General features: G+C 37.5%; 1 protein-coding gene across 1 annotated transcript in view; it reads right to left on the bottom strand.

Moving 5' to 3' along the window:
• LOC122014271 (CSC1-like protein At4g02900) overlaps nt 1-24,242 on the bottom strand; it is a 69,782-nt gene that overhangs the window by 25,910 nt on the left and 19,630 nt on the right. The window contains exon 5 of the mRNA XM_042570460.1: nt 22,479-22,628. Within this exon, the coding sequence (XP_042426394.1) occupies nt 22,479-22,628 (150 nt within the window). The remainder of the gene's footprint in view (nt 1-22,478; nt 22,629-24,242) is intronic.

Raw genomic sequence — 24,242 nt, forward strand, 5'->3', positions numbered from 1 at the left:
TGAAATTAACACTAAAGAGAATAAATGACTATTTTAAATATTGAATAAATGCTAAAAATATTATCTATGAACTTAGCCAAGATGAGAGCTCCTAGTTGCCCACAAACTACCAAACAACGTTCCTTACATGCTATGCGATATAACTATCTGCTAGTGAGGATCGCAACCCACATGTTATATGACACTAATATATAAACCAATAGGCATAGCTACAGTGAGTCACTTAATAAATTCATTGCAGGGTTAAAGATGGTTTGGGTAGAGCAGTGAAAAGATGGTGAGCCTAACCTTCTTCTTAAACAAACAAAAACAAGATTTGTAATATGAATGTGCTCGTGTCTGATGATTTGCGTCAAGTATATGATCACAACACAATAAATTAACTGAAACAAGTCACACTAACACATGGATGTAATAAGGTTCAGAGACTTCGTTTCCACCACAAGAATCCTACTGTAAATCTATGGCTAAGGAGATGCTTTCTTTAATGACATGTGTGGTATTCATCTACATATAAGAATCCACAACCTTTTGTTGCATCTATGGCTAAGGAGATGCTCTATGGCTAAGGAGATGCTTGAAAATTTGAACAATGCTGGGACAGTCTATGTTGCTTGATGAAAGCTACTGTTGTGCTTCATGTGGAAAGGTATCAGGAATAATGAGATGCTGGAAGAGGCAAACTTATGGTAGCAAAAGATGCTCATTGAGTGGATGTTCTTTGTTATCGAATATTTTTAAGCTGACTACTTCTGGATGTCACTCCAGGTTTCAAAGAGTTGCACCAAATTGTGGAGGAAGCAAAGGCAATGCTAGAAACAATAGCTGGTCACATGGATGGCATGTCTGCACAGAAGACCCACGGCATTGCCAACATGTTGTCTATTAACAGAGATGTCCAGAAGATTTGCTTCACTACAATAGAGAAAGCAGATGAATGGTTGAGTTTGAGATCAAATGGGCACAAACACTTATTTCCAGCTGCCTATAGGATCCAATTTGAAGAAATAAATGTTGTTGGAGATTGTCATTGTTGATCAAACAGCTAAGTCTGATCAACTAACTCGACGATGAGTTGATGTCTCGAACCAATGGAGCTCGATATGACGACATGCATCTTGTCCCCTTTATACTATTGAAACAACCTTTCAGTTATCAAGACACCCCTTTAGGTAATAGACATACTCTTCTTGGTATCATCGTTATTGACTTAATTTTGTCGGCTGTCGAGTTATCCCTTTGGATATCGACACACCCCTTTGGGTAAATTTATCTCAACTTAAGGTTGACATGACGGCAAAGCCTCCTTTCCTTAAAATGATATTGCCCCATCCAAGTGCTCTTTATCGACAATTGTCTCTCGAGATACAAGGATCTACGATTTGAAATAGGAGCACTCTAAATTTCGAGTCCTGATTAATTTTTGAGCCCTCGAACTCTTAAAAGAAGAGAGGGAGAGAAGAGAGCTCAAGACAAGATTTCACATGGATGATTTTTTTTTAGTGAATTGAGGAGTGGAATTCCTTTTATAGGGATGAAGGGTTACTCCCAAAGGGTGGGAGGATTTCTTCCAAGAGGTGAAGAGTAATGGGTGTGTCTTTTAATCAATACAACTAATATATCAATTAATTGATTAATTATTCATATAATATTTCTGCCCATATTATGCTTAATCAATTAATTAATTAATCAATGTTGTTGAATATAATTAGTTGACTAATTAACATTTAATTAATCAATTAATCTACTAACTAATTATTTAATCCATTAATTAATTAATTCCTCTTAATTTGCATCCAAATCTTGAAAATCAATTCCTCTTTACCCTTCAATGGTTCCACACAAATTGACATTTACGCATACTCAAGTCCGTGTTCGTGTATTCACATCCATGAACCTAGTTTGTGTGTAAGTCAATGCTTTTGTTCGATCATACGAAACCAACCCTTCATTACTCAATAATTTTAGACATTAATTTCTCGTTAACTCGAGAAATTAGTTTACGACGGTTTGCTCACGAAATAGTCACCCTATCCCTATTCAACTTATTGGTTATCAAAATCAATTTTTCAACAATCTCCCCACATGAATGGAAATTATGGATAAGTTTCAAGTCTCAAACAAGAGTTTCAACAAGAGACTATTGCATTAGGAGAGGTAGCTTGTGGCTTTGACCCTTTCGTAGTGAAATACAATAGGATTTACTTAGCTAGTCAATGAACTATGTCCTAAATTATTCAATCATACCCACACAATAGCCACCTTAAGCTTCTACCAGTTCTCTATCGTGTTCATTTTGGCCATGGATAACGCTTAAGAATTCATAAGTGCTTACATTTTTTAAGCATGACCCTCACTTCATACCTATACAGGTGACCTCCTATTAAAAGTATCCTGCAATACCCTATTATACCCTCTATGATATAATATAGAAATCATTAAGAGTTTTTGCTCACCCTCTATCCACTTTAGAATTCACACCTTTCCATCTCCGAGAATAAGTTGGAGAAATTACCCCTAATTGCATTGAATCTTGTAGGTTGTCCCTTTTGAATCATGATCTTGGGATCTCCAATCAACATGGCTGGGTTACCACTATTCGATTCAAATGTTGGATTTTAGACCTATTCCCTAGACATACAATATATTTGATCTCTCGATAAGCATTTTTAATTAGCAAATCCGCACAATTCTCCATAGTCAATGGAAATCTCACCATTAGAGATATACTGCTTAAATGGTGTTTAAGTTTTTGATAATTATTTCAAACCTTACCATTTCACATGGTGCCCTTCTTGCAACTTCTTGGCTACTATAGTGTATCATATATATTGACACATATCGATGTATTTTATGCAATCAATTCTTTTTGACCCTAAATTAAGTATTTGTACCTTAGCCAAATATCGTCATCTTTATTAGTTCACCACCTTATTTATGAACTCCATAGGAAAGTTCCTGACCATTCTATGACTCATAGTTTCATCAGTATCTCACTAAGCTTGTGGTTTGCCAAGAGGACAACTTCCCTCCATAACTTTGGGAACTCAAAATTTATCAACATAGCCTTTATCATCTTCCTTAATGTAAAGTTCTCGTGTTCCACAACATTATACAATTAAGGTGAGTGGGATATAGTTGATTAATGAATGTTGCTCTTTTCCAAGAAACATTCCTCGAACATTACCTCACATTCTCTTCCTTGATCACTATAGATTGATCTTGCTTAGTTAATCTTTTTTTCAACCACATTTATAGTGTTTTCTAAATACTTCAAGGGCCTCAGTTTTGCTCAGGAACAAGTCTCAATAAATCCTTCAATAATCGATGAACGATATCCTTTGCGAGGAAAGGCAAAGCTTGTAACACCTTTGGTAAAATTCCCTTTACACGACATAAGACCACAATCTCATTCGTAACCACTCATCCTCATTGGGCTTGTTGATCGTGTTGAACCAAAAGTTACAATTGTCTAATCAAAGTTTGATCAAGATTGTATCTATTCTTTATCTAGAGAGCATGTATCCCTTGGTCTTTCAATTTCAATAAGTCAAAATTACAATTGGTTAATCAGAATGACAATTAAGATTGTACTTGTTCTTTAAAAGTGCTCAATCTAGAAAACATGAATACTTTAGTCTTCCGAATGCATTTATTCTTCGAGAAACACTCAAGAAGTATGCGCCCCTTGCTCTTCCAATCTCACCAAGACAAAGTTGTAGTCATCTGATTGGATTGTTGACTAGGATTGTGTTTACTTTTCAAGAAACACTTAAAGAGTATACATGTCTTGGTCTTTCGATCTCAACGAGCAAGAGTTGCAGTCGTTTGATCGGAATGCTTACTTGTAGTGAAGGTTACATGATTGCACATTCAACCTGACTCTAAGGATGTGTCCTTTGATTACAATTGAAGCAATGCAGAGTAAGAAATATTTTTGGCTTCAGCATAACAAGAATTAGACTCAATCTCTTGATCAATTGCAACACGTATAATGCAATCCTTCTAACTCATCCATTTTGACCTCCATATAAGTCTCATTATCTGGAGTTAGACTCAAGTTTAGCTTTCAACTAAGCGGGCCTAAGCTTCTATCTGAAGTCTTTCATTGCCCCTCTTTTGGGAAAATTAAAAGTCACCATCCTTAACTTTGTAATTTTAGCTTAATGACCCCTACAAAGCATTAACCATCATTGGTTATATTATACTCATTGAATAGTTTTGTCGTCTAGCCTTTTAAGGCATGGTTCTCGCATAGGAAATTCGATTCTTCCTTGCGAATAACTCTCCCTTTGCTTAAGGATCATCCTCAGATGTGTTGGGGCATATTTTGATAGTAACCGTGAGAGGTACAATTTCTTCAAGTAATACCTTTTATTGTCATCGTTGAAGGCGGTTACAAAGAATTTCTCTTATTTCTCTTCTGTAGAGTGGGATTCACGATCATCATAATTGCTAATATCGTCTTAAGATTGTTATTAGAGATTGTCGATGATGATCCAACAGCTAGGTTTAATCAATCAATTCAAAGATGAGTCGACATTTCACACCAATAGAGCTTGGTATGGTGATGTAGATCTTGTCACATTTATACTCTCAATACAACCTTTTAGTTAGAATAATAGACATGTCCTTCTTGGTATCATCGTTATCGACTTAATCTTATCGATCTTCGAGTTATCTCTTCGAATATCAACACATCCATTCAGTTAAACTTATCCCTATGGATAAAAGTTTTAAGGTCAAAGTGACGATGACGTCTTCTTTCCTTAAAATGATATTGTCAGCCTAGGTGTTTAAGGTTTATCAACAACCTACGACTCGAAATAGAAGCACTATAAATTTTAGGTCTTAATGAACTTTTGAAGTCTTGGAACTCTTAAGAGAAGAAAGAGAAGAGAGCTCAAGAGAATATTTCACAACTTGAGAATTAAATTGAATTTTTTTTAGTGAGTTGAGGAGTGGGGTTCCTTATAGGGATGAAAGGTTACTCCCAAAGGATAGAGTGTTTCTTCTACAAAGTGGAAAGTAATGGGCGTGTCCTCCAATTAATACAACCCATATATCAATTAATTGATTAATTATTCAATTAATATTGTTGCCCATATTATCAATTAATTGCTTGATTAATTAATCAATATTGTTGCATATAATTAATTGACTAATTAATATTTAATTAATCTATTAACTAATTAATTAATATATTAATTCCTATTAATTTGCAGATAAATCTCATTAATCCAATTTCTTTACCCCTTAATGGTTCCACGCGAATTGGCATTTACGCATACTCGAGTTAACATTCGTGTATTCACATCTATGACCCTAGATCGTGTGCAAGCTAATGTTTTTGTCCGATCCTATCAGACCAACCCTTTATTACTCAAATAATCATAGATATTAATTTTATATTCACTCATGAAATTGGTTTACGACGGTCTACTCACCAAATAATCATTCTGACCCTATTCAATTTATTGCTTATCAGAACCAATTTTACAACAATAACATTATTTTTTATCATGATTGTTTTGAAAGAAACAATTTCTTTGACATTTAATGACATCTAAGGTTATATTGCTTTTATATTGCCAATCTAGAGATCAACCCTAATCCTGCCATCTTCCAAAGAGCCCAGGGAAGAATTATAATTGTCAACCCTTAGCCATGCACAAAATATGCCTTTCACATTATTTCATTCATGGAAGGTGGGAATTTTGGCCCCTCCAAGTCGAAAGGCTTTACAAAGAGAAAGAGATCAACAAGCATATTGAGAATAACGGGATTGAGCTAGGACATCTTCGCAATAATGAGAACTTCCTTAACTCCTTTTATAACCCTTGATTTACAAATTTTTTAATGATTGCTTCTCTTGAATTATTAATTTTAGGCTTGTGTTTATTTCCTTCGATTACTTTTGGAAATTCCAAGTACTTCCCTAAACATTGGCAAGTCTCAGTATTAGCCTTATCTCTCTCGAAATTAGGCAGGTCTTGGGATCGAGATATTCCCCCCTTAATATCAGTGGGCCACCTAAATGTTAAGGGGTCAACTCAGATATTTCTTTCACCAACTTCAAGAGTACTCAGGAGTCGTGGGATCAAGGTATTTTCCCCTTAGCATCAGTGAATCACCTAAATGCTAATTTGGTCAACTAGGTAGTTCTCTTGATTCTGCGAATATTCAAGAGTTGCGAATTGAGGTATTTCTCTTTAGTGTTAGTGATCACCTAAACACTATAGGGACGATTCACGATTCATCTATTCTCTCCTAGACTCTGGGTACTCAAGGGTCACAAGATCGAGGCATTTCCCCCTTAATGTAAAGGTCACCTAAACACTAAGGGGTCAACTAGATTATTCTATCCCCGACTCCACGAGTATTCAAGAGTTGTAGGATCGAGGTATTTCCTCATTAGTGTGAGTGGGTGACCTAAAATCTAACGAATTGATTTGGTTATTCTCTCCTTGACTCAGTCGAATATTTGAGAGTTACCGAATAGAATTATTTCCTCCTTAATATCAATGGGTCACATAAATGCTAAGGGGACAATTCAGCCATTCTCTCTCATACTTCATGGGTATTTAGGAGTTGATAAATAAAGTATTTCCCTTTTAGTGTTGATGGGTCACCAACTCAGTCTCTCCTCGACTCCGTGGGTATTTGGGAGATGCAAAATCAAGATATTTTCCCTTTAGAATGAGTGGGTAACTTAAATTCTAATCGATCGATTCAACTATTCTCTCCCTGATTCAAGAGTTGTCAAATCGAGGTATTTCCCTATTAGCTTCAATTGGTCACCAAAATGCTACGAGTTGAATCGTCTATTCTCTCCGACCTAACAGGTATTCGAGAATCACAGGCTTAAGCTTTCCTACTTAGTGCCAGTGTTACCTAAACACTAAAGGCTTGACTCGGCTATTTCTCACCCTGACTCCATGGGAATTCTAGAATTGTGAGATTGAGATATTTCCCTATTACGTAATGGGTCACCTAAATGCTAAGAAATTGATTCGATTATTCTCTCCTAGACTCTATAGGTATTAAAGAGTAATGTGATGGAGGTATTTCCCCTTAGTATCAATGGGTCATCACTAGGCTATTTCTTAATCATATTCCATGAGTATTTAGAAGCCGTGGGATTAAGGTATTTCTCACTTAACGTCAATGTTTCACCTAAACTTTAAGGGGTCGACTAATTTATTTCTCTCCCCGATGATACGGATATTCAAGGGTTGTGGGATTGAGGTACTTCCTCTTAATGTTAGTGGATCACCTAAACATTAAGGGTCAACTCAGTTATTCTCTCTCTAATATTGTGGATATTCGGAAGTCGCAGAATCGAGGTATTTCCTCATAGCATTGGTGACTCACCTAAGTGCTAAGGGGTTGACTTAGCTATTCTCTCCCTTACTCTATGGGTATTTAGAAGTCACGGGATCGTGATATTTCCCCTTTACGTTAATGGGTCACACGAATGCTAAGGTCAATCGGCAATTACTCTTCCAACCCACAGTCTGGAGATCAAGTTCTCTCCTGACTTTGTCGATCTATCCAAGTTGTGAGATCAATCCTAGTCTTCTATTATTCTCTTCCCAACTTCGTCTATCTATCTAAGTCGTGGGATCGAGCCTCATCTTTTAGTATCCTCTACCTAACTTCGTTGATCTATTTGAATCACGGGATCAAGCTTGGTCTTCTATTATCCTCTCCTCAAATTTATCAATCTATCCAAATCACAGGATCGATCTTGGTCTCTTATTATTGTCTCCCCAACTTTATTGGTTTGTCAGAGTCGTTGCATCGAGTTGTCCATGTATTCTACTATTATTCTCTCCTTAACTTCATTGGGTTGTCCGACTCTAGGGATGAAGTTACAAGGACATTATCTCTCGTATTATCCCCTCCTCAACTTCATTAGGTCATTAAAGTCAAGGGCATGAGCTATAATGGTATTTACTTTCTATATTTTTCCCTATTAGCCACATGGTTCAGGAATTGACCTTCGAATCTCTCCTAGACCTCATCTCAGGATCATTCTTTCCCGCTAAACCTCAATAGGCTATAAGGATTACTTCTTCACATGGTTCAGTTGCATTAAATTAACTTTAAGCATTGCCTTCATCTAAAAAAGTTCCTCACATCTTCATTTGAGCTTACATTCCAAAATGTACTTGAACTCATCAAGACATCCACACTATGCTTACAACTCAACCTTGGATCTCAGCTCAGCATGTGCCAACTCTGCTCTTTTTTGATCCAACACCACTATCAAGGAAAGTTCTTCTCTAATTGCTCTCTAGTTCAACCTTTTTAATTTAGTCCAGCTACTCGGGCCCACTTTGCATCCTACTGACCTAAACATCCTATCGAGTCTCGTATCGACCTCAACGGGGACTAAGGATACCACTAATATTGACCCCACTTTGGGTTAGCAGGACATGCCTACATGGCCCTGCTACAATGAAGTTACTTATGGGCTATGATTGGGCATGGCCTTTACATGACCCACAATCCATAATCCCTAGGACCCAATAACCTTAGGCTTAAAGTTTTGAAGCAGGATCCTCTATGAATATCACAGTCAACGGCGGACTGCCTTCACCCCGACTAAGGCATCTACTTCAGCATCTAGTGAGGCAGCATATTTTTACCTCATCAAGACCATTAGAAACCAATGACCATATCATCATACAACTTACCAATTGACTGATCAAGTCTACAGTCATCGGAATATTATTTAGTCAAGTCAACTATTGCTTGAAAAAAACATTATGTTCACTGAGAACCTACCTTCGGTCAAGTCATTATTGCTTTGATGGTTGCATCTTGACTTGGTTTACAATCTCCATAAGTCCACACAAAGAGTCATCAACAAACTATAATTTAAGACACACAATCCTCTACCCCTATTGAAAGCTTCATAATTATGCCCTAGGTAGCCTACACCTACCTAGAAAACAAACACATTATTTGCATAATGTTGCCCAAAATTACAAAAAAAAAAACCAAAGATTACAGTTAGTCTATAATGTCTCAACTCTCATATCCCTAGGTCTTCAACTCCTTGATCAAGGTTGAACCATCAAGTGTGCTGAGTTTTTGCAGCTCACTCTATGTCACTCTTCTAATGCTCAATGACATTGAGTCCAACTACTTCCATTTCTTAGTCCTCTAAGCTCCATTATAACTCTCCATAATTTTACCAAGTTTACAACTCGTCGCATGGAGCCAAAAAGCAACACAAGCTTCATGTTCACTATCCAAGTCATTGCACACTAAATGCACAAACTAAAAACATTGAAAACATCTATGTAGATAATATTGTCAACACGTTAAAATAACATGGTCTAGCCTAACCACAAGGCAAGAGTTGTTTCCCCAACATTTATTTGCTATAAATAAAGGTGAAAATGAATAAATATGAATATAAATATACTATGATCACTAGTTAAATAAGTATAAATACGACATATAATAAGATAACTCAAAGTTTAAATAAAATGAAAATGCTTCAATGTGAATTTTAATAGTTGTTATTCTTTCACTTCTTAATTTAAGATAATAATTTCATACAAATCTCTCCTATTTAGCTACTCTACAAATTTATAATCACTTTTTTTAGTTCTTGGGTGTTTAGGTGCAAGTTGGTTGATGTGGCAATTGTGTTATAAATGTTTTCCAATGAGGTATGTGCTTATTTTTTTATGTTTTACTCTAATATTATTATGGACCACAAGTGGCAAGCAAAACTTGCTCCTTGACGGGCTAGCTCAGGAGAGGTGCTAATAATAAATTTATTATTTGATTAAATTAGCATCATAATTGTTTTCGCTTAAAGAGCATATGATGATCAAACGAGAGTTGATCTACTTGGCATCCTATAAATTAAAATCATTGATATATTATCTTATTGATTAATAAATCTTGGATATCAAATTCTCTTAGACATCTTATGATAAAACAACAAATATGTAGTACAAAATATCATTATAATTTGTTGTTGATGACTGATGTCCCATGTTTAATATATACATCTCCACCAATAGCAAAATAATTCCAAGATCCACAAAACATCATGCTAAATATGCATAGAAAAAATTAACAATATCAATAAAGACTACATTTCTTGACCGTGTCAAATTAAAAATAAAAAATGATTAGTTTAATTAAATATGTCTTGATCATACTAATGCCTGTAACCAAATGAGTTCACTACTAAGATTAGAGTAAGTTGTTCCTTTACAAGGACAATAACAACTAAGTCTTATCACACTAAGTATGGTCGGCTATATTATTCCTCCTACGTCATTAGGTTATATTATCATTTTTATTTAAATCTAATTTAATCCTATTTTATCGTTATTAACCAAATCTTCTTTAATCTTTCTCTTCCTCATGTAATGTGTATTTATCATAGTTTCATATTGTCTAACTGAAACATTTATTGGTCGTCTAAATACATGTCTGTATAATCTTAAAGTTTTCCCTCAATAGGCATAACCTCAACTTTTTCACTAATGTTCTCATTTCTTATCCAATCAACCCTCGCATTCCCTACACATCCACCTTAGTATCCTCATCTATACAACTTTCATCTTCTATTCGTGTGCTAGAATCCTTGCCCACATTCTACTCCATATAAAAAAGCAAGTCTAAATATTATTTTGTAGAACTTCTCTTTAAGTTTTAAAGGTAGTTTACGATCACAAAAAACATCTAACACTCTCATCTATCACAAAGAACATCTCTTTAGTCTTTTTCTATCACTCTTTCCCAAAATTTCATAATATGACTCATTAGCTTAATGTCCCTATAATTTGCACAATTTTATACGTCTCCTTTATTTTTATAAGGGGACTAAAGTGCTTACCCTCCACGATTTTGTATTTTTTTTTATTTTCAATATCAGGTTGAATAACTTCATAAATTATCAATTTCTTACTAAGCAATTTCATACTTCTATCAAAATATCAATTGATCCAACCACATTTTCATTTTGCATCCCATTTAAAATTTGTTCTATTTCTGAAGTTTGAATTTTCCGATAAAAATTTAAATTTATACTCCTCTGAGCTACTTAAATTCTCCAAAGTAGTCACCTAACCTTCATTAAAAAGTTGATGACAATACCTCTTCTATCTCTCTTTTATTTCATCATCAATCACTAGTATCACATTGCATTCATCTTTAATACATTTGATTTGAGTAAGATTTCTTGTCTTCCTATCTCTCGCTTTAGTTATTTTATAAATATCTTTTTCCCCTTCTTTTGTATCTAACTGTCAAAACAAGCATTCAAAAGTTTTATTCTTGGCTTCACTCACTTTCTAAGCCTCTTTCTTAGCTACTATATATTTTTTAAAGATTTCTTCCTTCTTACAAGTATATAAAAACTTATACACAGTTTATTTTTCCTTCACCTTCTCCTTCTCCTGTACTTTCTCGTTGCACCACTGAGGTTCTCTACTTGGTGGTGAGAGTTATTTTGAATCACCAAGTTCTCTCTTAGCCACCATTTTTAAATTTAATGTCATCTTATCCCATGTCGTATTCGAGTCGTATATATTTCTCTAAATACTTGTGCTTCTACCTTATCCTTATTATACTTTATTTTCCTTCCTTTAACTTCCACCACTTGATTTTAGGGATCGTGCACATTTTTATTTTATTAATACTAAGCTTGAAGTACATATTTAATACTACTAACCTATATTGAGTAGTTGAGTTTTCTCTAAAGATGACCTTGTGATACAAATCCTTTTTTCATATTTCCTGACCATAAGAAAGTAAATTTATGAATTATTGTTCTGACTTTTGAATGTAACCAAGTGTTTTTTTTTAAACGTATTAGCTATTATAAGTTCATATGCTATTGCAAAATTCAATATAGTTTTCTTCTTCATTTCTTATTCCAGAATCATTACTCCTATGTAACATATCATATTCCACATTTCTTACTCCTATATGCACATTTAGATCTATTAAAATCATCTCATTTGATTGAATTTTGTATACTACCTCATCTCGGTCTTCCCAAAACCTATATTTGATGTCTTCATCTTTTTTTAAGGGAAAGGTAAATATATATAAAGATCTCAATGATTAAATTAATACAGACTCTAGATGCCTACCAACTAAAAACAGAAGTGTCTTCAAACCTTGCGAGCAAACAATCCACGCAAGAGTGATACCCCAACTCTCAGGCATTAATTCCGGTGCATTTGCGATGGCTGCTCGATACCCCAATTCTCGGGCACTCGCAAACCTCTTTGGTGTGATCATTGTAACCGTCCACATCACACCAAAGAAACCTACTGGAAGCTTTATGGTAAACCCACAGATTGGGTCCCATGCAACCAACGCAAGAGCGACGAATCCAAGCCTCTGATTGCAGCCAAATCCAATGCAGCATCCTCATCATCTTTGACCTTCACCTAGGCCTAACTCAATCAGATTGGTCAAATGTTCTCATCCTCTACATCCTTGATGGCTCATGGTATTTCCTCCTCTACTATGAATGAGTCAACCACATCAAGTGAGTCTTGGATTATTGATTCTGGTGCTTCTGAGCATATGTCTGGTACTCGTACTATTTTTGTTCATACAGTCAATATTCTGATACTCATACTATTACTTTGGCGGATGGATCTATTTCAACAATAGTAGGAATTGGAACTGTGACTCTTAGTCCCAATCTTTTACTACATAAAGTTTTATTTGTTCTCAAGTTGTCATATAACTCACTCTCAATTAACAAACTAACTCGGGATTCAAATTGTGTGGCTAATTTTTCCAAAAACACGTGTCTTTTTCAGGATCGGAACTCGAGGAGGACGATTGGGTGTGTTGTTGAGGTGGCTGGATTGTACTACTTTCTATGTGCTAACTCTCAGGCTTGCTGTTGTCAAGTTGTGCGTAGTTCAATCTCTTCTTACTGCCACCACCAAATAAAGCTACTCCATCACCGCCTTGGCCATCCTAGCTTCTCTTATGTGTCGCTTATTTCCTTCGTTGTTCCTTCCTTCGGATCACTTTGTGTGTGAAATCTGTCAATTAGCTAAACACACTAGGGTTCCTTTTTCAATTCATTCATATCATGCTTCGAAACCTTTTTCCCTTGTTCATAGTGACCTATGTGGTCCTTCACGAATCTCTTTAATTTCAAATAAAAGGTGGTTTATTTCCTTTATTGGTGATCATTCTCGAGTTTGTTGGATATTTCTTTTAAGTGAAAAATCTGAAGTTGCGCATATATTTGAGCAATTTTATAACATGATTCTCACGCAATTTAGCTCTCATATCCAAATTCTTCAAACTGATAATAGAACCAAATGTTTTAATTCCTCACTAAATGATTTTTCTTCAAAAAGGGGTATTATTCATCAAAGCTCCTGTATCAATACGCCACAACAAAATGGTATATCCGAAAAGAAAAATCATCATCTTCTAGAAGTTGCTCGCACACTATTTTTTACTAACAATCTACCTAAACATTTTTTGGGACGTTATTTTAACTGCTAGCTATTTGATAAATCGGTTACCATCTCGGGTGTTAAAATTTAAAACCCCAATTTCCACTCTTCAAAAATGTTTTCCAAAATCTCATATCTTTTCTGATCTTCCTTTACGTATATTTGGATGTGTTAGAATAAGTAAAAGGGTATTTGTGTCTTTTGGTGTATATCTTCTTCTCTATATAAAGGCCTAACTCGTGGGGTTCCTATGACACGAGATTTTAGGTTTTACTTTAAACATGGTATCAGAGCCAAGTTAAAACCCTAATTTCTTTCCTCTACCCCGCGCCGTCTCTTTCTGCCGCACGAGTTCTCCAGCGGCGACGGCCTTTCTACCGCGCGCCTTTCTCTGCCGCAAATTCTCCAGCGGCGACAGCCCTCCAGCGACGGGCCTTTCTCTTCCGCAAGTTCTCCGACAGCGAGCGTCGTCTCTTTTTGTCGCGCCGTCTCTTTCTGCCGCGCGAGTTCTCCAGCGGCGACGGCCTTTCTCTGCTTCCTCCTTTGTCCTTCGGCCGTTTCGGAGAAGGGGGAGTCGCGAGGGTTTCCCCGGAAGGGGGGCTGTTTCTTGGACGCCGAGCTCCGCCTCATCTCCACCATATCTTCGTCGCTTCTTCCTTGATCTCTTTGCCCTCCTCTTCGAGGCTCGCGACCAAGGATTGAGCACGAACCCCAATCCTTCTCCCGTCTCTGCGTTCGATTGCGCTGCGCTTCGACCTGATCCCTCGCGGGAGAGGAGCCTCTGCCGTTTTCTGTTGCGCAAAACCTTCTGCCCTGTCATCAGCAGCCTTCGCCTCTGCCTCTGCTATGTCATCAGCAGCCAACAAGCCTGACGCCAGAAGAAGCACTTCTGGCAGAAGCAAGCGCAGTCCGGTTCACAGTTCTATTCATGTCTACATCTGGCGCCCCAAAGCCAGATACCTCAATCTTTACCAACCATATTACTGCACCCCTTTCTTCCGAGCAGTTGGATGGTAAAAATTATATCTCCTGGGCATCTCACATTGAACTTTGGCTTGTTGGTATGAGACACATCTCACTCAAACTGAAGAAGATGTTCAAGACGCCGATCGTCCTATGTGGAAGAAGGTTGACGCTCAGTTATGTTGTATTATCCGAGCCACCATCCATTCATCTCTTAGGAATGTCTTCCGTACTCACAAAACCTGCAAAGCTGTTTGGACACAAGCTCAACAACTCTTTACAAACACCTCTCGCCGACTCTATCAAGTTTGTGAAGATCTCATGACCATCCTCAGCGCCAATCAAATTAAGGATTCAATGTCAACTTATCTGGGTTCAGTTTCTAGCCTTCTTTGTGACTTCAATGAACTGCTCCCCCCTGCGGCCGATCCTGTTGAAGAGCTTGAAAATCGGAAGAAATTTTTTATGTCTTTAGCTTTATATGGTCTGCCCACAGATTATTCTCATGTCCGTGACCAGATCCTGGGCAGCCCGACAGAAGCTACCATGGAAAATACCTGGGCGACTCTTCTCCGTGTCCAGCCAAAGTCTTGACGATGCCTTCTTCTGTTCCTGTCGACTCGTCAGCTTTGGTCTCTCGACACAAAGGACCTCCACCTCGCAAGGGTGGCAAAGGACGTCCTTGGTGTGATCATTGCCACCGACCGGGATACATAGTCGTCCTCCTCGTGCTGCTCAGATTGTTCAGAGTTCTGTTGCTTCCGCACTTCTGCTTCACAATTAACACCGGATCCGACTCCACTTCCTTCCTATAATGACTTTCTAAATGGCATATCTCGTTCTTCGGGTCCTTGGGTTCTTGATTCTGGGGCCACCGATCATATCACTGGTAATAAATCCCTTTTTTCCTCTCTCACTACTTCTGGTAATTTACCAATGGTCACCATGGCCAATGGTTCCCAAACTCAATCCTAGGGTATTGGTATTGTTCATCCTTCTTCATCTCTTTCAATTCATAATGTTCTTTATGTTCCTGGAGCTCCCTTTAATTTATTGTTGATAAGTCAACTTACTCGATCTCTTGATTGTGTCATTTCTTTTACTAACACGTTTGTTTCCTTACAGGACCGGAGTACGGGGAGGATGATTGGCTTCGGATGTGAATCTCATGGCCTATATCGGCTTCAGCAAACCTCTTTTGTTGGTTCAGCGGCGGCATCTCCACTTCTTATTCATGCTCAGTTGAGACATCCAGGTCTTAATAAGTTGAAACAGTTACATCCTAGTCTTTCTCACTTAGAGTCTTTATCTTGTGCGTCGTGTCAATTAGGTAAGCATGTTCGTAGTTCTTTTTCTCCTCGTATTGAGAGTCGGGCTATGTCTCCTTTTGCTTTGGTTCATTCTGATGTTTGGGGTCCGAGTCGTGTTTCTTCTACAATGGGGTCAAGGTATTTTGTTACTTTTATAGACGATTTTTCCCGTTGTACATGGTTATATCTAATGAAGGATCGTTCAGAATTATTTTCTATTTTTGAATCCTTTTTCCTTGAAATAAAAACTCAATTTGGTACTTCCCTTCGAACTTTACAAAGTGATAATGCACGCGAGTATTTGTCTACTCAGTTTCGTACCTTCTTGACATCTCATGGTGTGTTGCATCGCACGTCTTGCCCTCATACCCCTCAACAGAATGGGGTTGCAGAACGCAAGAATCGTCATCTCCTTGAGACCACTCGAACTCTTCTTCTCCATTCTCATGTCCCTCATCAGTTTTGGGGTGATGTCGTACTTACTGCGTGTTATCTCATCAATCGCATGCCTTCATCCACTCTCCAGGGTAAAATACCTCATCAGGTACTTTATCCACATCAGTCCCTTCATCCTCTACCACCTCGGGTCTTTGGTTCTATTTGTTTTGCTCATGCTCTTGATCCCGGCATTGACAAACTCTCTCCTCGGTCTCATAAGTGTGTCTTCCTTGGGTACCCACGGTCTCAGAAAGGGTACAAGTGTTATTCCCCTACTCTTCGTCGGTACTTCATCTCTGCTGATGTCACATTCTTTGAGTCGGTTTCTTTTTTTGGTCCTTCCGCTTCACAGGCCGAGGTTTCTCCCTCTCCACCTGCACCAGTGACTATCTTTTATCCTCCGGAGGCGCCTCTATCACCTCCAGCCTCGTCTCCTCCTTTGCAGGTTTATCAGCGTCGTCCTCGTTCTGCTTTGCCGCCGACCAACACTGACACTGCTGTGGGCACATCTTTGGAGCCAAGTCCTTCGTCGTTTCCTCCGGTCCCATCTCCTGACTCTGATGTTCCTATTGCACTTCGAAAGGGTATGTGTTCCACTCGTAATCCTTCTCCTCACTATGTTTCTTTAAGCTATCATCGTCTTTCCCCATCCTATTATTATTGTTTGTCTTCCCTGTCGTCTGTTTCTGTTCCAAAGACTGCAGGTGATGCCTTTGCCCATCCAGGATGGAAACAGGCTATGCTTGATGAAATGAGTGCCCTACAGAGCAGTGGGACTTGGGACCTCGTTCCTCTACCTCCTGGGAAGTCAGTGGTTGGTTGTCGATGGGTGTTTACGGTGAAAGTTGGTGTAGACGGCACGGTTGATCGGCTTAAGGCTCGTCTTGTCGCTAAAGGTTATACTCAGGTATTTGGATTGGATTATGGCGACACCTTTTCTCCTATTGCCAAGATGTCTTCTGTGCGTCTTTTTCTGTCTATTGCTGCAATTCGCCATTGGCCCCTTCATAGTTGGACATCAAAAATGCATTCTTACATGGTGACCTGCTCGAGGAAGTCTATATGGAGCAACCTCCATGTTTTGTTGCTCAGGGGGAGTCTTCTGGTCTTGTATGTCGCTTGCGGAAATCTTTATATGGTCTCAAGCAGTCACCCAGAGCATGGTTCAGTAGATTTAGTACCATAATTCAACAGTTTGGCATGACTCAAAGCGAGATTGATCATTTTGTTTTTTATCGCCACTCATCTACTGGTTGCATCTATGTAGTGGTTTATGTTGATGATATTGTCATCACAGGTGATGATCATCTTGGAATTTCACAAGTAAAACAACATCTTTTCAAACATTTCCAGACAAAAGATCTCGGCAAACTCAAATATTTTCTAGGGATAGAAGTGGCACAGTCTAAAGATGGGATCATTATATCCCAAAGGAAGTATGCAATGGATATTCTGGAAGAAACAGGAATGTTAAACTCAAAGAAAGTCGACAATCCCATGGATCCTAATGTCAAGCTCCTACCAAATCAGGGAGAGCCTCTTTCAGATCCTGAACGGTACAAGCGATTGGTAGGGAAACTAAGCTACCTTACTGTCACTCGTCCGGATATCTCATTTGCAGTGAGTGTAGTAAGTCAGTTTCTTAGCTCTCCATGCAAAGAACATTGGGATGCAGTGACTCGCATTGTTCGATATATCAGGGGTGCACCAGGAAAGGGTCTTTTATATGAAGACAAAGGACATACTCAAGTCGTAGGGTATTCTAATGCAGATTGGGCAGGATCTCCCTCTGATAGAAGATCCACTTCTGGATTTTGTATATTTGTCGGAGGTAACCTTATTTCTTGGAAAAGCAAAAAACAAAATGTTGTGGCAAGATCCAGTGCAGAGGCAGAATATCGAGCTATGGCTATTGCTAGTCAAGAACTTATATGGTTAAAACAGTTGCTTCAGGAACTAAGGTTTGGAGAGGTTACACAAATGTCACTCATATGTGACAACCAAGCCGCTATGCATATTGCCTCAAATCCAGTCTTCCATGAGAGAACAAAGCATATTGAAGTTGACTGTCACTTTGTCAGAGAGAAAGTCATATCTGGAGAAATATCTACTAGTTTTGTCAACTCAAATGATCAACTAGCAGATATATTCACTAAATCACTTAGAGGTCCCCGGATTGACTACATATGTAACAAGCTTGGTATATATGATCTATATTCTCAAGCTTGAGGGGGAGTGTTAGAATAAGTAAAAGGGTATTTGTGTCTTTTGGTGTATATCTTCTTCTCTATATAAAGGCCTAATTCGTGGGGTTCCTATGACACGAGATTTTAGGTCTTACTTTAAACAGGATGTTTGGTTTTCGTTCATATTCATAATCATCTGAGATCTAAGTTAGATCCTAGAAATCACAAGTGTGTTTTTGTTAGGTACTCTTCCACCAAAAAGGATTATAGATGTTATTCTCCTTCAAAGAGAAAATATTTTATCTCTAGAAACGTCAACTTTTTTGAACATCAATCCTTTAATTCGAAGCCTTCTACCCAAGGGGAGTCTCTGATTAAAAATTTGGCCCTACCGCATATTTCTCTAAATAATTGGGAATATTTTTGGAAAACAAATCCACCTCCTAATCGAGCTCGGGGGAGATCTTAACTCTACAAAATCAAGAACCTATCTTACTTCCACAAGACCCACAAATTTAAAATCAAGAACCTATCTTACTTCCATAAGACCCAGAAATTCAAAATCAGGCGCTTATCTTACTTCCACAAGACCTATAAATTCAAAATTACCCTCCTTTTGCAGATCCAAAAATTTCAAGTCAGAAGAATCTACAATCACCTCAAATATCTCCCTGTATCACTCCAATATCCAAACTTTCCAGACCCATTGAATTTTCGCCAATGACTTAGAGCAGAAGAAAGTGCGTAGAAGTCAAGTCTGATCTGATATCTCTAGCGCCTCACTCGTTGGCTCAAGTTTTGATCCTGATGATACTAAGCTGCCACGATTGGATATGCCAATCGCACTTCGTAAAGGTACTTGTTTGTGTACTCAATATCCTATCTTAGATTTTTTTTAGGATACTCTCATCTATCTAGACATATGCATGCTTTGGTAACAAATCTCTCAAAAACAACAGTACAAGCTAATATTGACAAGGCTCTTAAATACAAACATTGGTGTACAACGGTCTATGAAGAGATCAAAGCCTTAGAAAACAAATATACATGGGACATAGTCAATCGACTAGTAGGAAAGAACCTGGCTAGCTGTAGGTGGGTCTTCAGAATTAAGTGCGAAAATGATGGTTCGATTGAAAGATAGTGGCCACGAGGTATACTCAAACCTACGAAATTGACCACCAAGAGACTTACTCCTATGGAAAATATCAACACTATTGTGTTGCTATCTCTTGCAGCAAACTTAGATTGGCCACTTACCAACTAGATGTCAATGCCTTTCTTAACGGTGATATAGCAAAAGAGGTGTACATGGATCTGCCACTTGGGTTCAACAAGAATAAAGAAGCCTCGGTTTGTCCTCTAAAGAAGGCTCTCTACGGTCTAAAGCAATCTCCTAAGGCTTGGTGTGACATGTTTGCTAAGAAGGTTCAGCAACTTGATTACAAGCAAGTTCACACCGACCATACTCTATTGCACCATAGAATAAAGGGAAAGATTGCCATACTGATTGTTTATTTACACGACATTATAATCATCGATAATAACCTTGAAGAGATAGAAAGGATCAAGAAACATCTTGCAACAACATTTGAAATGAAGGATCTTGGGAAACTTCGATTTTTCCTTGGAATGGAAGTTGCTCAAAGCAAAGAATATTTGTCTCACAACGAAAATATATTCTCGGCTTGCTAAGAGACACCGGGTTAATGGGATGTAAACCTGTTAATACTCCCATGGATCCAAATGTAAAACTTGAGACTCACCCAAAAGATTTACAAGTAGACCAAGGCATGTTTCAATGACTTGTTGGCAGATTGATTTATCTTGTGCACACCAGACCTGACATCGCATTTCCAGTGAGTTGTATTAGCCAATTTATGCACTCACCATATCAATGTTACTTGAATGCTGCAAACAGAATTTTGAAGTATCTAAAGGGAACTCATAGCAAAGGGTTGATGTTTAGAAAAAATGTCACAAGAAATATTGAAGTACTTATTGATGCTAATTGGGCAAGGTGTCTGAATGATTGGAGATCCTCTTCGAGTTATTATCCTTTTGTGTTCGAAAATCTAGTCACTTGGCGAAGTAGGAAGCAGTCTGTTATAGCAAGAAGTAGTGCCAAATCTGAGCTTCATTCCACTGCTCTTGGTATATGTGAAGCCCTTTGGCTGAAATAATTCCTTGAAGAACTACATATACCGAAGCAAAGTTCCATAATTATTTGGTGCGATAACAAAACTGTGGTCTCAATTTCACACAACCCCGTTCATCATAATAGAACGAAGCATGTTGAGATTGACCGACATTTCATTAAGGAGAAGATTGATGAAGGCATTATCAAAGTCTCCTGCGTACCTACCACATAGCAGGCTGCAGACATTCTTACAAAGGCTCTCTTTAAGTCTATGTTTGACCGGTTAATAGACAAACTTGGGATGTATAACATATACCATCCAGCTTGTAGGGAGTGTAGAATATCTTATCCTATCTTCTTATTTTATCTCCTATTATATCTTTAGCTTATCTTCCTATTTCATCTCCTATTTTATCTCTAGCTTATCTTTATCTCTTGTAAACATATAACTATAAATATATGTTCCTGTATTTCATTAGATAATAAGATATATAGTTTAGTTCTGAGTTTCATCCTATTTTTAGTGCTTTTACAAACCAATCAATTAACTTCATGTTCACATCACCTAGACTCCCCAATCTTTACAATAGATCGTCTCTCATATGTGATAACCTCTTAATCAATGGAGAATCTAATGCCTTACTGCACCATTGCCAAAAATCTGCACCGTAGTGGTGTTGCACCCATCTTACCCATAATGAGTCTATCTTACTTTCGATGTTCCATAGCGTTCGACACGATAATGCATTGTTCCAAGCATGTAGATCCCAAAGCCCATAGTCGCCTTCATCTTTCAGTAGACATATTGTCGCCCAAGAGATCGATGGATGTTTGATGGACCACATGAAAGACCAGTAAAGACCATATAAATTATCAATCACTACTCTTATTATTTCATCCTTAAACGAACTATTTACAACAATAACTATCTCAATTTCTTATTTTACTCTTTACTATGCACCATGGCTTATAATGTGAGCTCTCTATCATCTTTACCTTCTACCCATTTTGTCTCTTATAAACACAAAATATTAATCATTCTCTTAACCATCATATCTACTATCTCCTTCTTTACTAGTGACCGTTCATATGTTTTATGTTCCAAAACTAAGACTATCGGTATTCCTATAATATTTATTTTTATCCAACCTATAATATAGCAGTCCTTGTCGAGACATTGCAATCAGACCCTACAATCCATTCTTTCTTGGGAAGGACTTAACATTAGCATAATAATTTGATGGATCTTTTCATAGAACATTCACCTAACTTTGGCTAGCAACCTTTTTTCATCCAGACTTGAGACCAGCATTGGCAATTTCTAAATTGTTCCTTTACTATATAAAATATTGAGTAATTATTGTTTAGTTAATTGTTAGAATTAACTTCAAGTTAATAAATTTTAAAGTACAACATAACATTTGATTTAGCTCCATAAAAATAAGAAAAGTTTTAGCAATTGTAAGCTTTGATATATCCAAAAGCTTAGTTAATTACTAACTTACATTCAAATGAAGGTGGCATAAGTTTGAAACTAATATATTTATTGGGATATATAGGCAGTATTAGCATTATAGGAGCAAACATAGTTACAGAATTTTAAAGGATTATTAATATATAAGAATAAATAGTACTAGTTGACTTATCGGCAATTAGCATGTTGCAAGCTTATTATTGGTGTTTCTATTGAGTGTCTTCCCACTCAACTATGTAAGAGCCTTGAAATAATTATTTGACCTTAATGTTACAAGAGGCAAATGTGGCATATATTAATTACCAAATGACCAAAAAAAGCATGGAATTTATGTATTATGTGAGTTATGAGTCATTTTTTAGGTAGGCTAGAATAACAACTCTTACAAATACTTGGAATATGCTGCAACATTTAGTCCTTGTTCTAGAGCCAATTATTTATTTATTAGTAGTTAGATCTCTACTAAGTAAAAAAGGGAAAGAGAGGAAGAACCTTTGTGAACCAAGTTCAATATTTGATATAGAGAGTTTATCTAAGTCACTAAATGTCAAGTCTTTGTTCTTCTCTAGTGTTCCACCAGTCCAATTGACAGGAACCAAGATACCAAAAGCAAGAACAGTTATAGGCGCAAATATTTTCAACCTGCAGAAGAATAAAACTATAGATAAATATTGGTGAGAAGCCATAAAAGAGGATATGTTGTAGTTAAATAAGAAAAAGAATTCTAACTTTAACATAATACCTAGAGCAACATAAAATCCTAAATTAAAATGCACTAGAAAGCAACATATTGTTAGAGTTTTATGTGACTAGAGATATTAGTTATATGTGTTTTAGGATTAATTTCACATCTAGTATTATGGCTGTAGAGTACCATGTTGAGGCTTATATGTAAAAGGTAATATAGCAGGTAATAGGTGTCTCTTATTAAATAATATAAAATCTCCTCTCGCTCAATTTAGTATCTAATAGAGGCATTAGATTAATAGGGCTATTGCTCTAAGTTGTCACATTAGTTCTAGATTTAATTTGACCATGAGCCTGCGAATAGCCATGTAACAATTACCTCATTAAAAAAGTAAACATTTCTTCTTTTTTTTTCAAATTCTAGATGATATCATAGCCCTTTCTAAAGTTAGAATTTTCCAAAGAGATATTCCCCTATGGGGGAAGGCTGATAGTCACTCCCTTATCTCTCCATCCTTTATCTTCTTCTCTCTCTCTCTCTCTGCGACACAAGTTTAACACAACCCAGATGTGTGAATTCACTGGACCAATAGACTTCCCTCCTAGTCTATGGTATTTATCCATCTTGAACATCATACATGGGCCTTGCCTATGCCCCCAGGGCGTAGCACAGACGGTGGGTGCATGGCATCTCTGGCGTAATGGTCATGGTCGATTCTCAGAAGTCTGACGCCTGTGTACCTGCATGTACCTCCCTCCATATCCGTGGAGCCGGCACTAGGAGGGTCGTTAATGTAGCAGATCTACATTTTTTTTGAAGGCTTTGCCTATTCTAGATCAATCTTCTCTCCCATGGACCTTCCCTTATGCATATGAGTAGCAGAAAAAGAAAGCAATCTCCATTCAAGATTCCATCCATGCAACCGGCTACCAATACCCTTTGTACATAATTGCTTGCTACCTCCACCTAAGTGAGCATGTCTCATCCGATGCTTGCGCCTCCACTACATATGGAAGCTATCACAGAGCCCTCCTACTCCTAATAGAAACTAGGAGATCCAACCTCACCTTTATTTTATCCTTCCTTGTCATGTGAGGTGCTCGTCTTTGGATGCTCTCAAACATGTGGAGATCATGCAAGATCAAAAGATAACAACTCTCCATTTGAAGATCTAAAAGCAATACCAAAACCATTCAAATGGGAGTAGCTATGTTCGCATCAATTGTAGCTTCAACCTGTTAATTTTGTTGTTGTCATTCTTTTCCAGCATCACTAGCTAATCGAAGAGCTCTTCCACCTATTGTAGTCTATTGGATGTTATTCCAACTAATTGCATCTTGTATCAGTAGGTTCATCTTCCCTTCCCTTTGGAATGAGTGAAACAGTTAAAGGAATTTGTTGAAGGGAGTAAGGAGTTTATGCACGAGAACATAGTAGGATAATTTGTGGGCAAAATCTATACGGGTGGAGTGGACAAATCTTTGCCAATGTTGTTATAATCCTTATTTGAGGATTCTTGCAGTGTTTACAAGCTATTGCATTGAGGCATGATGAAATGGGTATGTTAG

Source organism: Zingiber officinale, chromosome 8B, assembly GCF_018446385.1.
Source record: "Zingiber officinale cultivar Zhangliang chromosome 8B, Zo_v1.1, whole genome shotgun sequence".
Classification (NCBI taxonomy): Eukaryota; Viridiplantae; Streptophyta; class Magnoliopsida; order Zingiberales; family Zingiberaceae; genus Zingiber; species Zingiber officinale.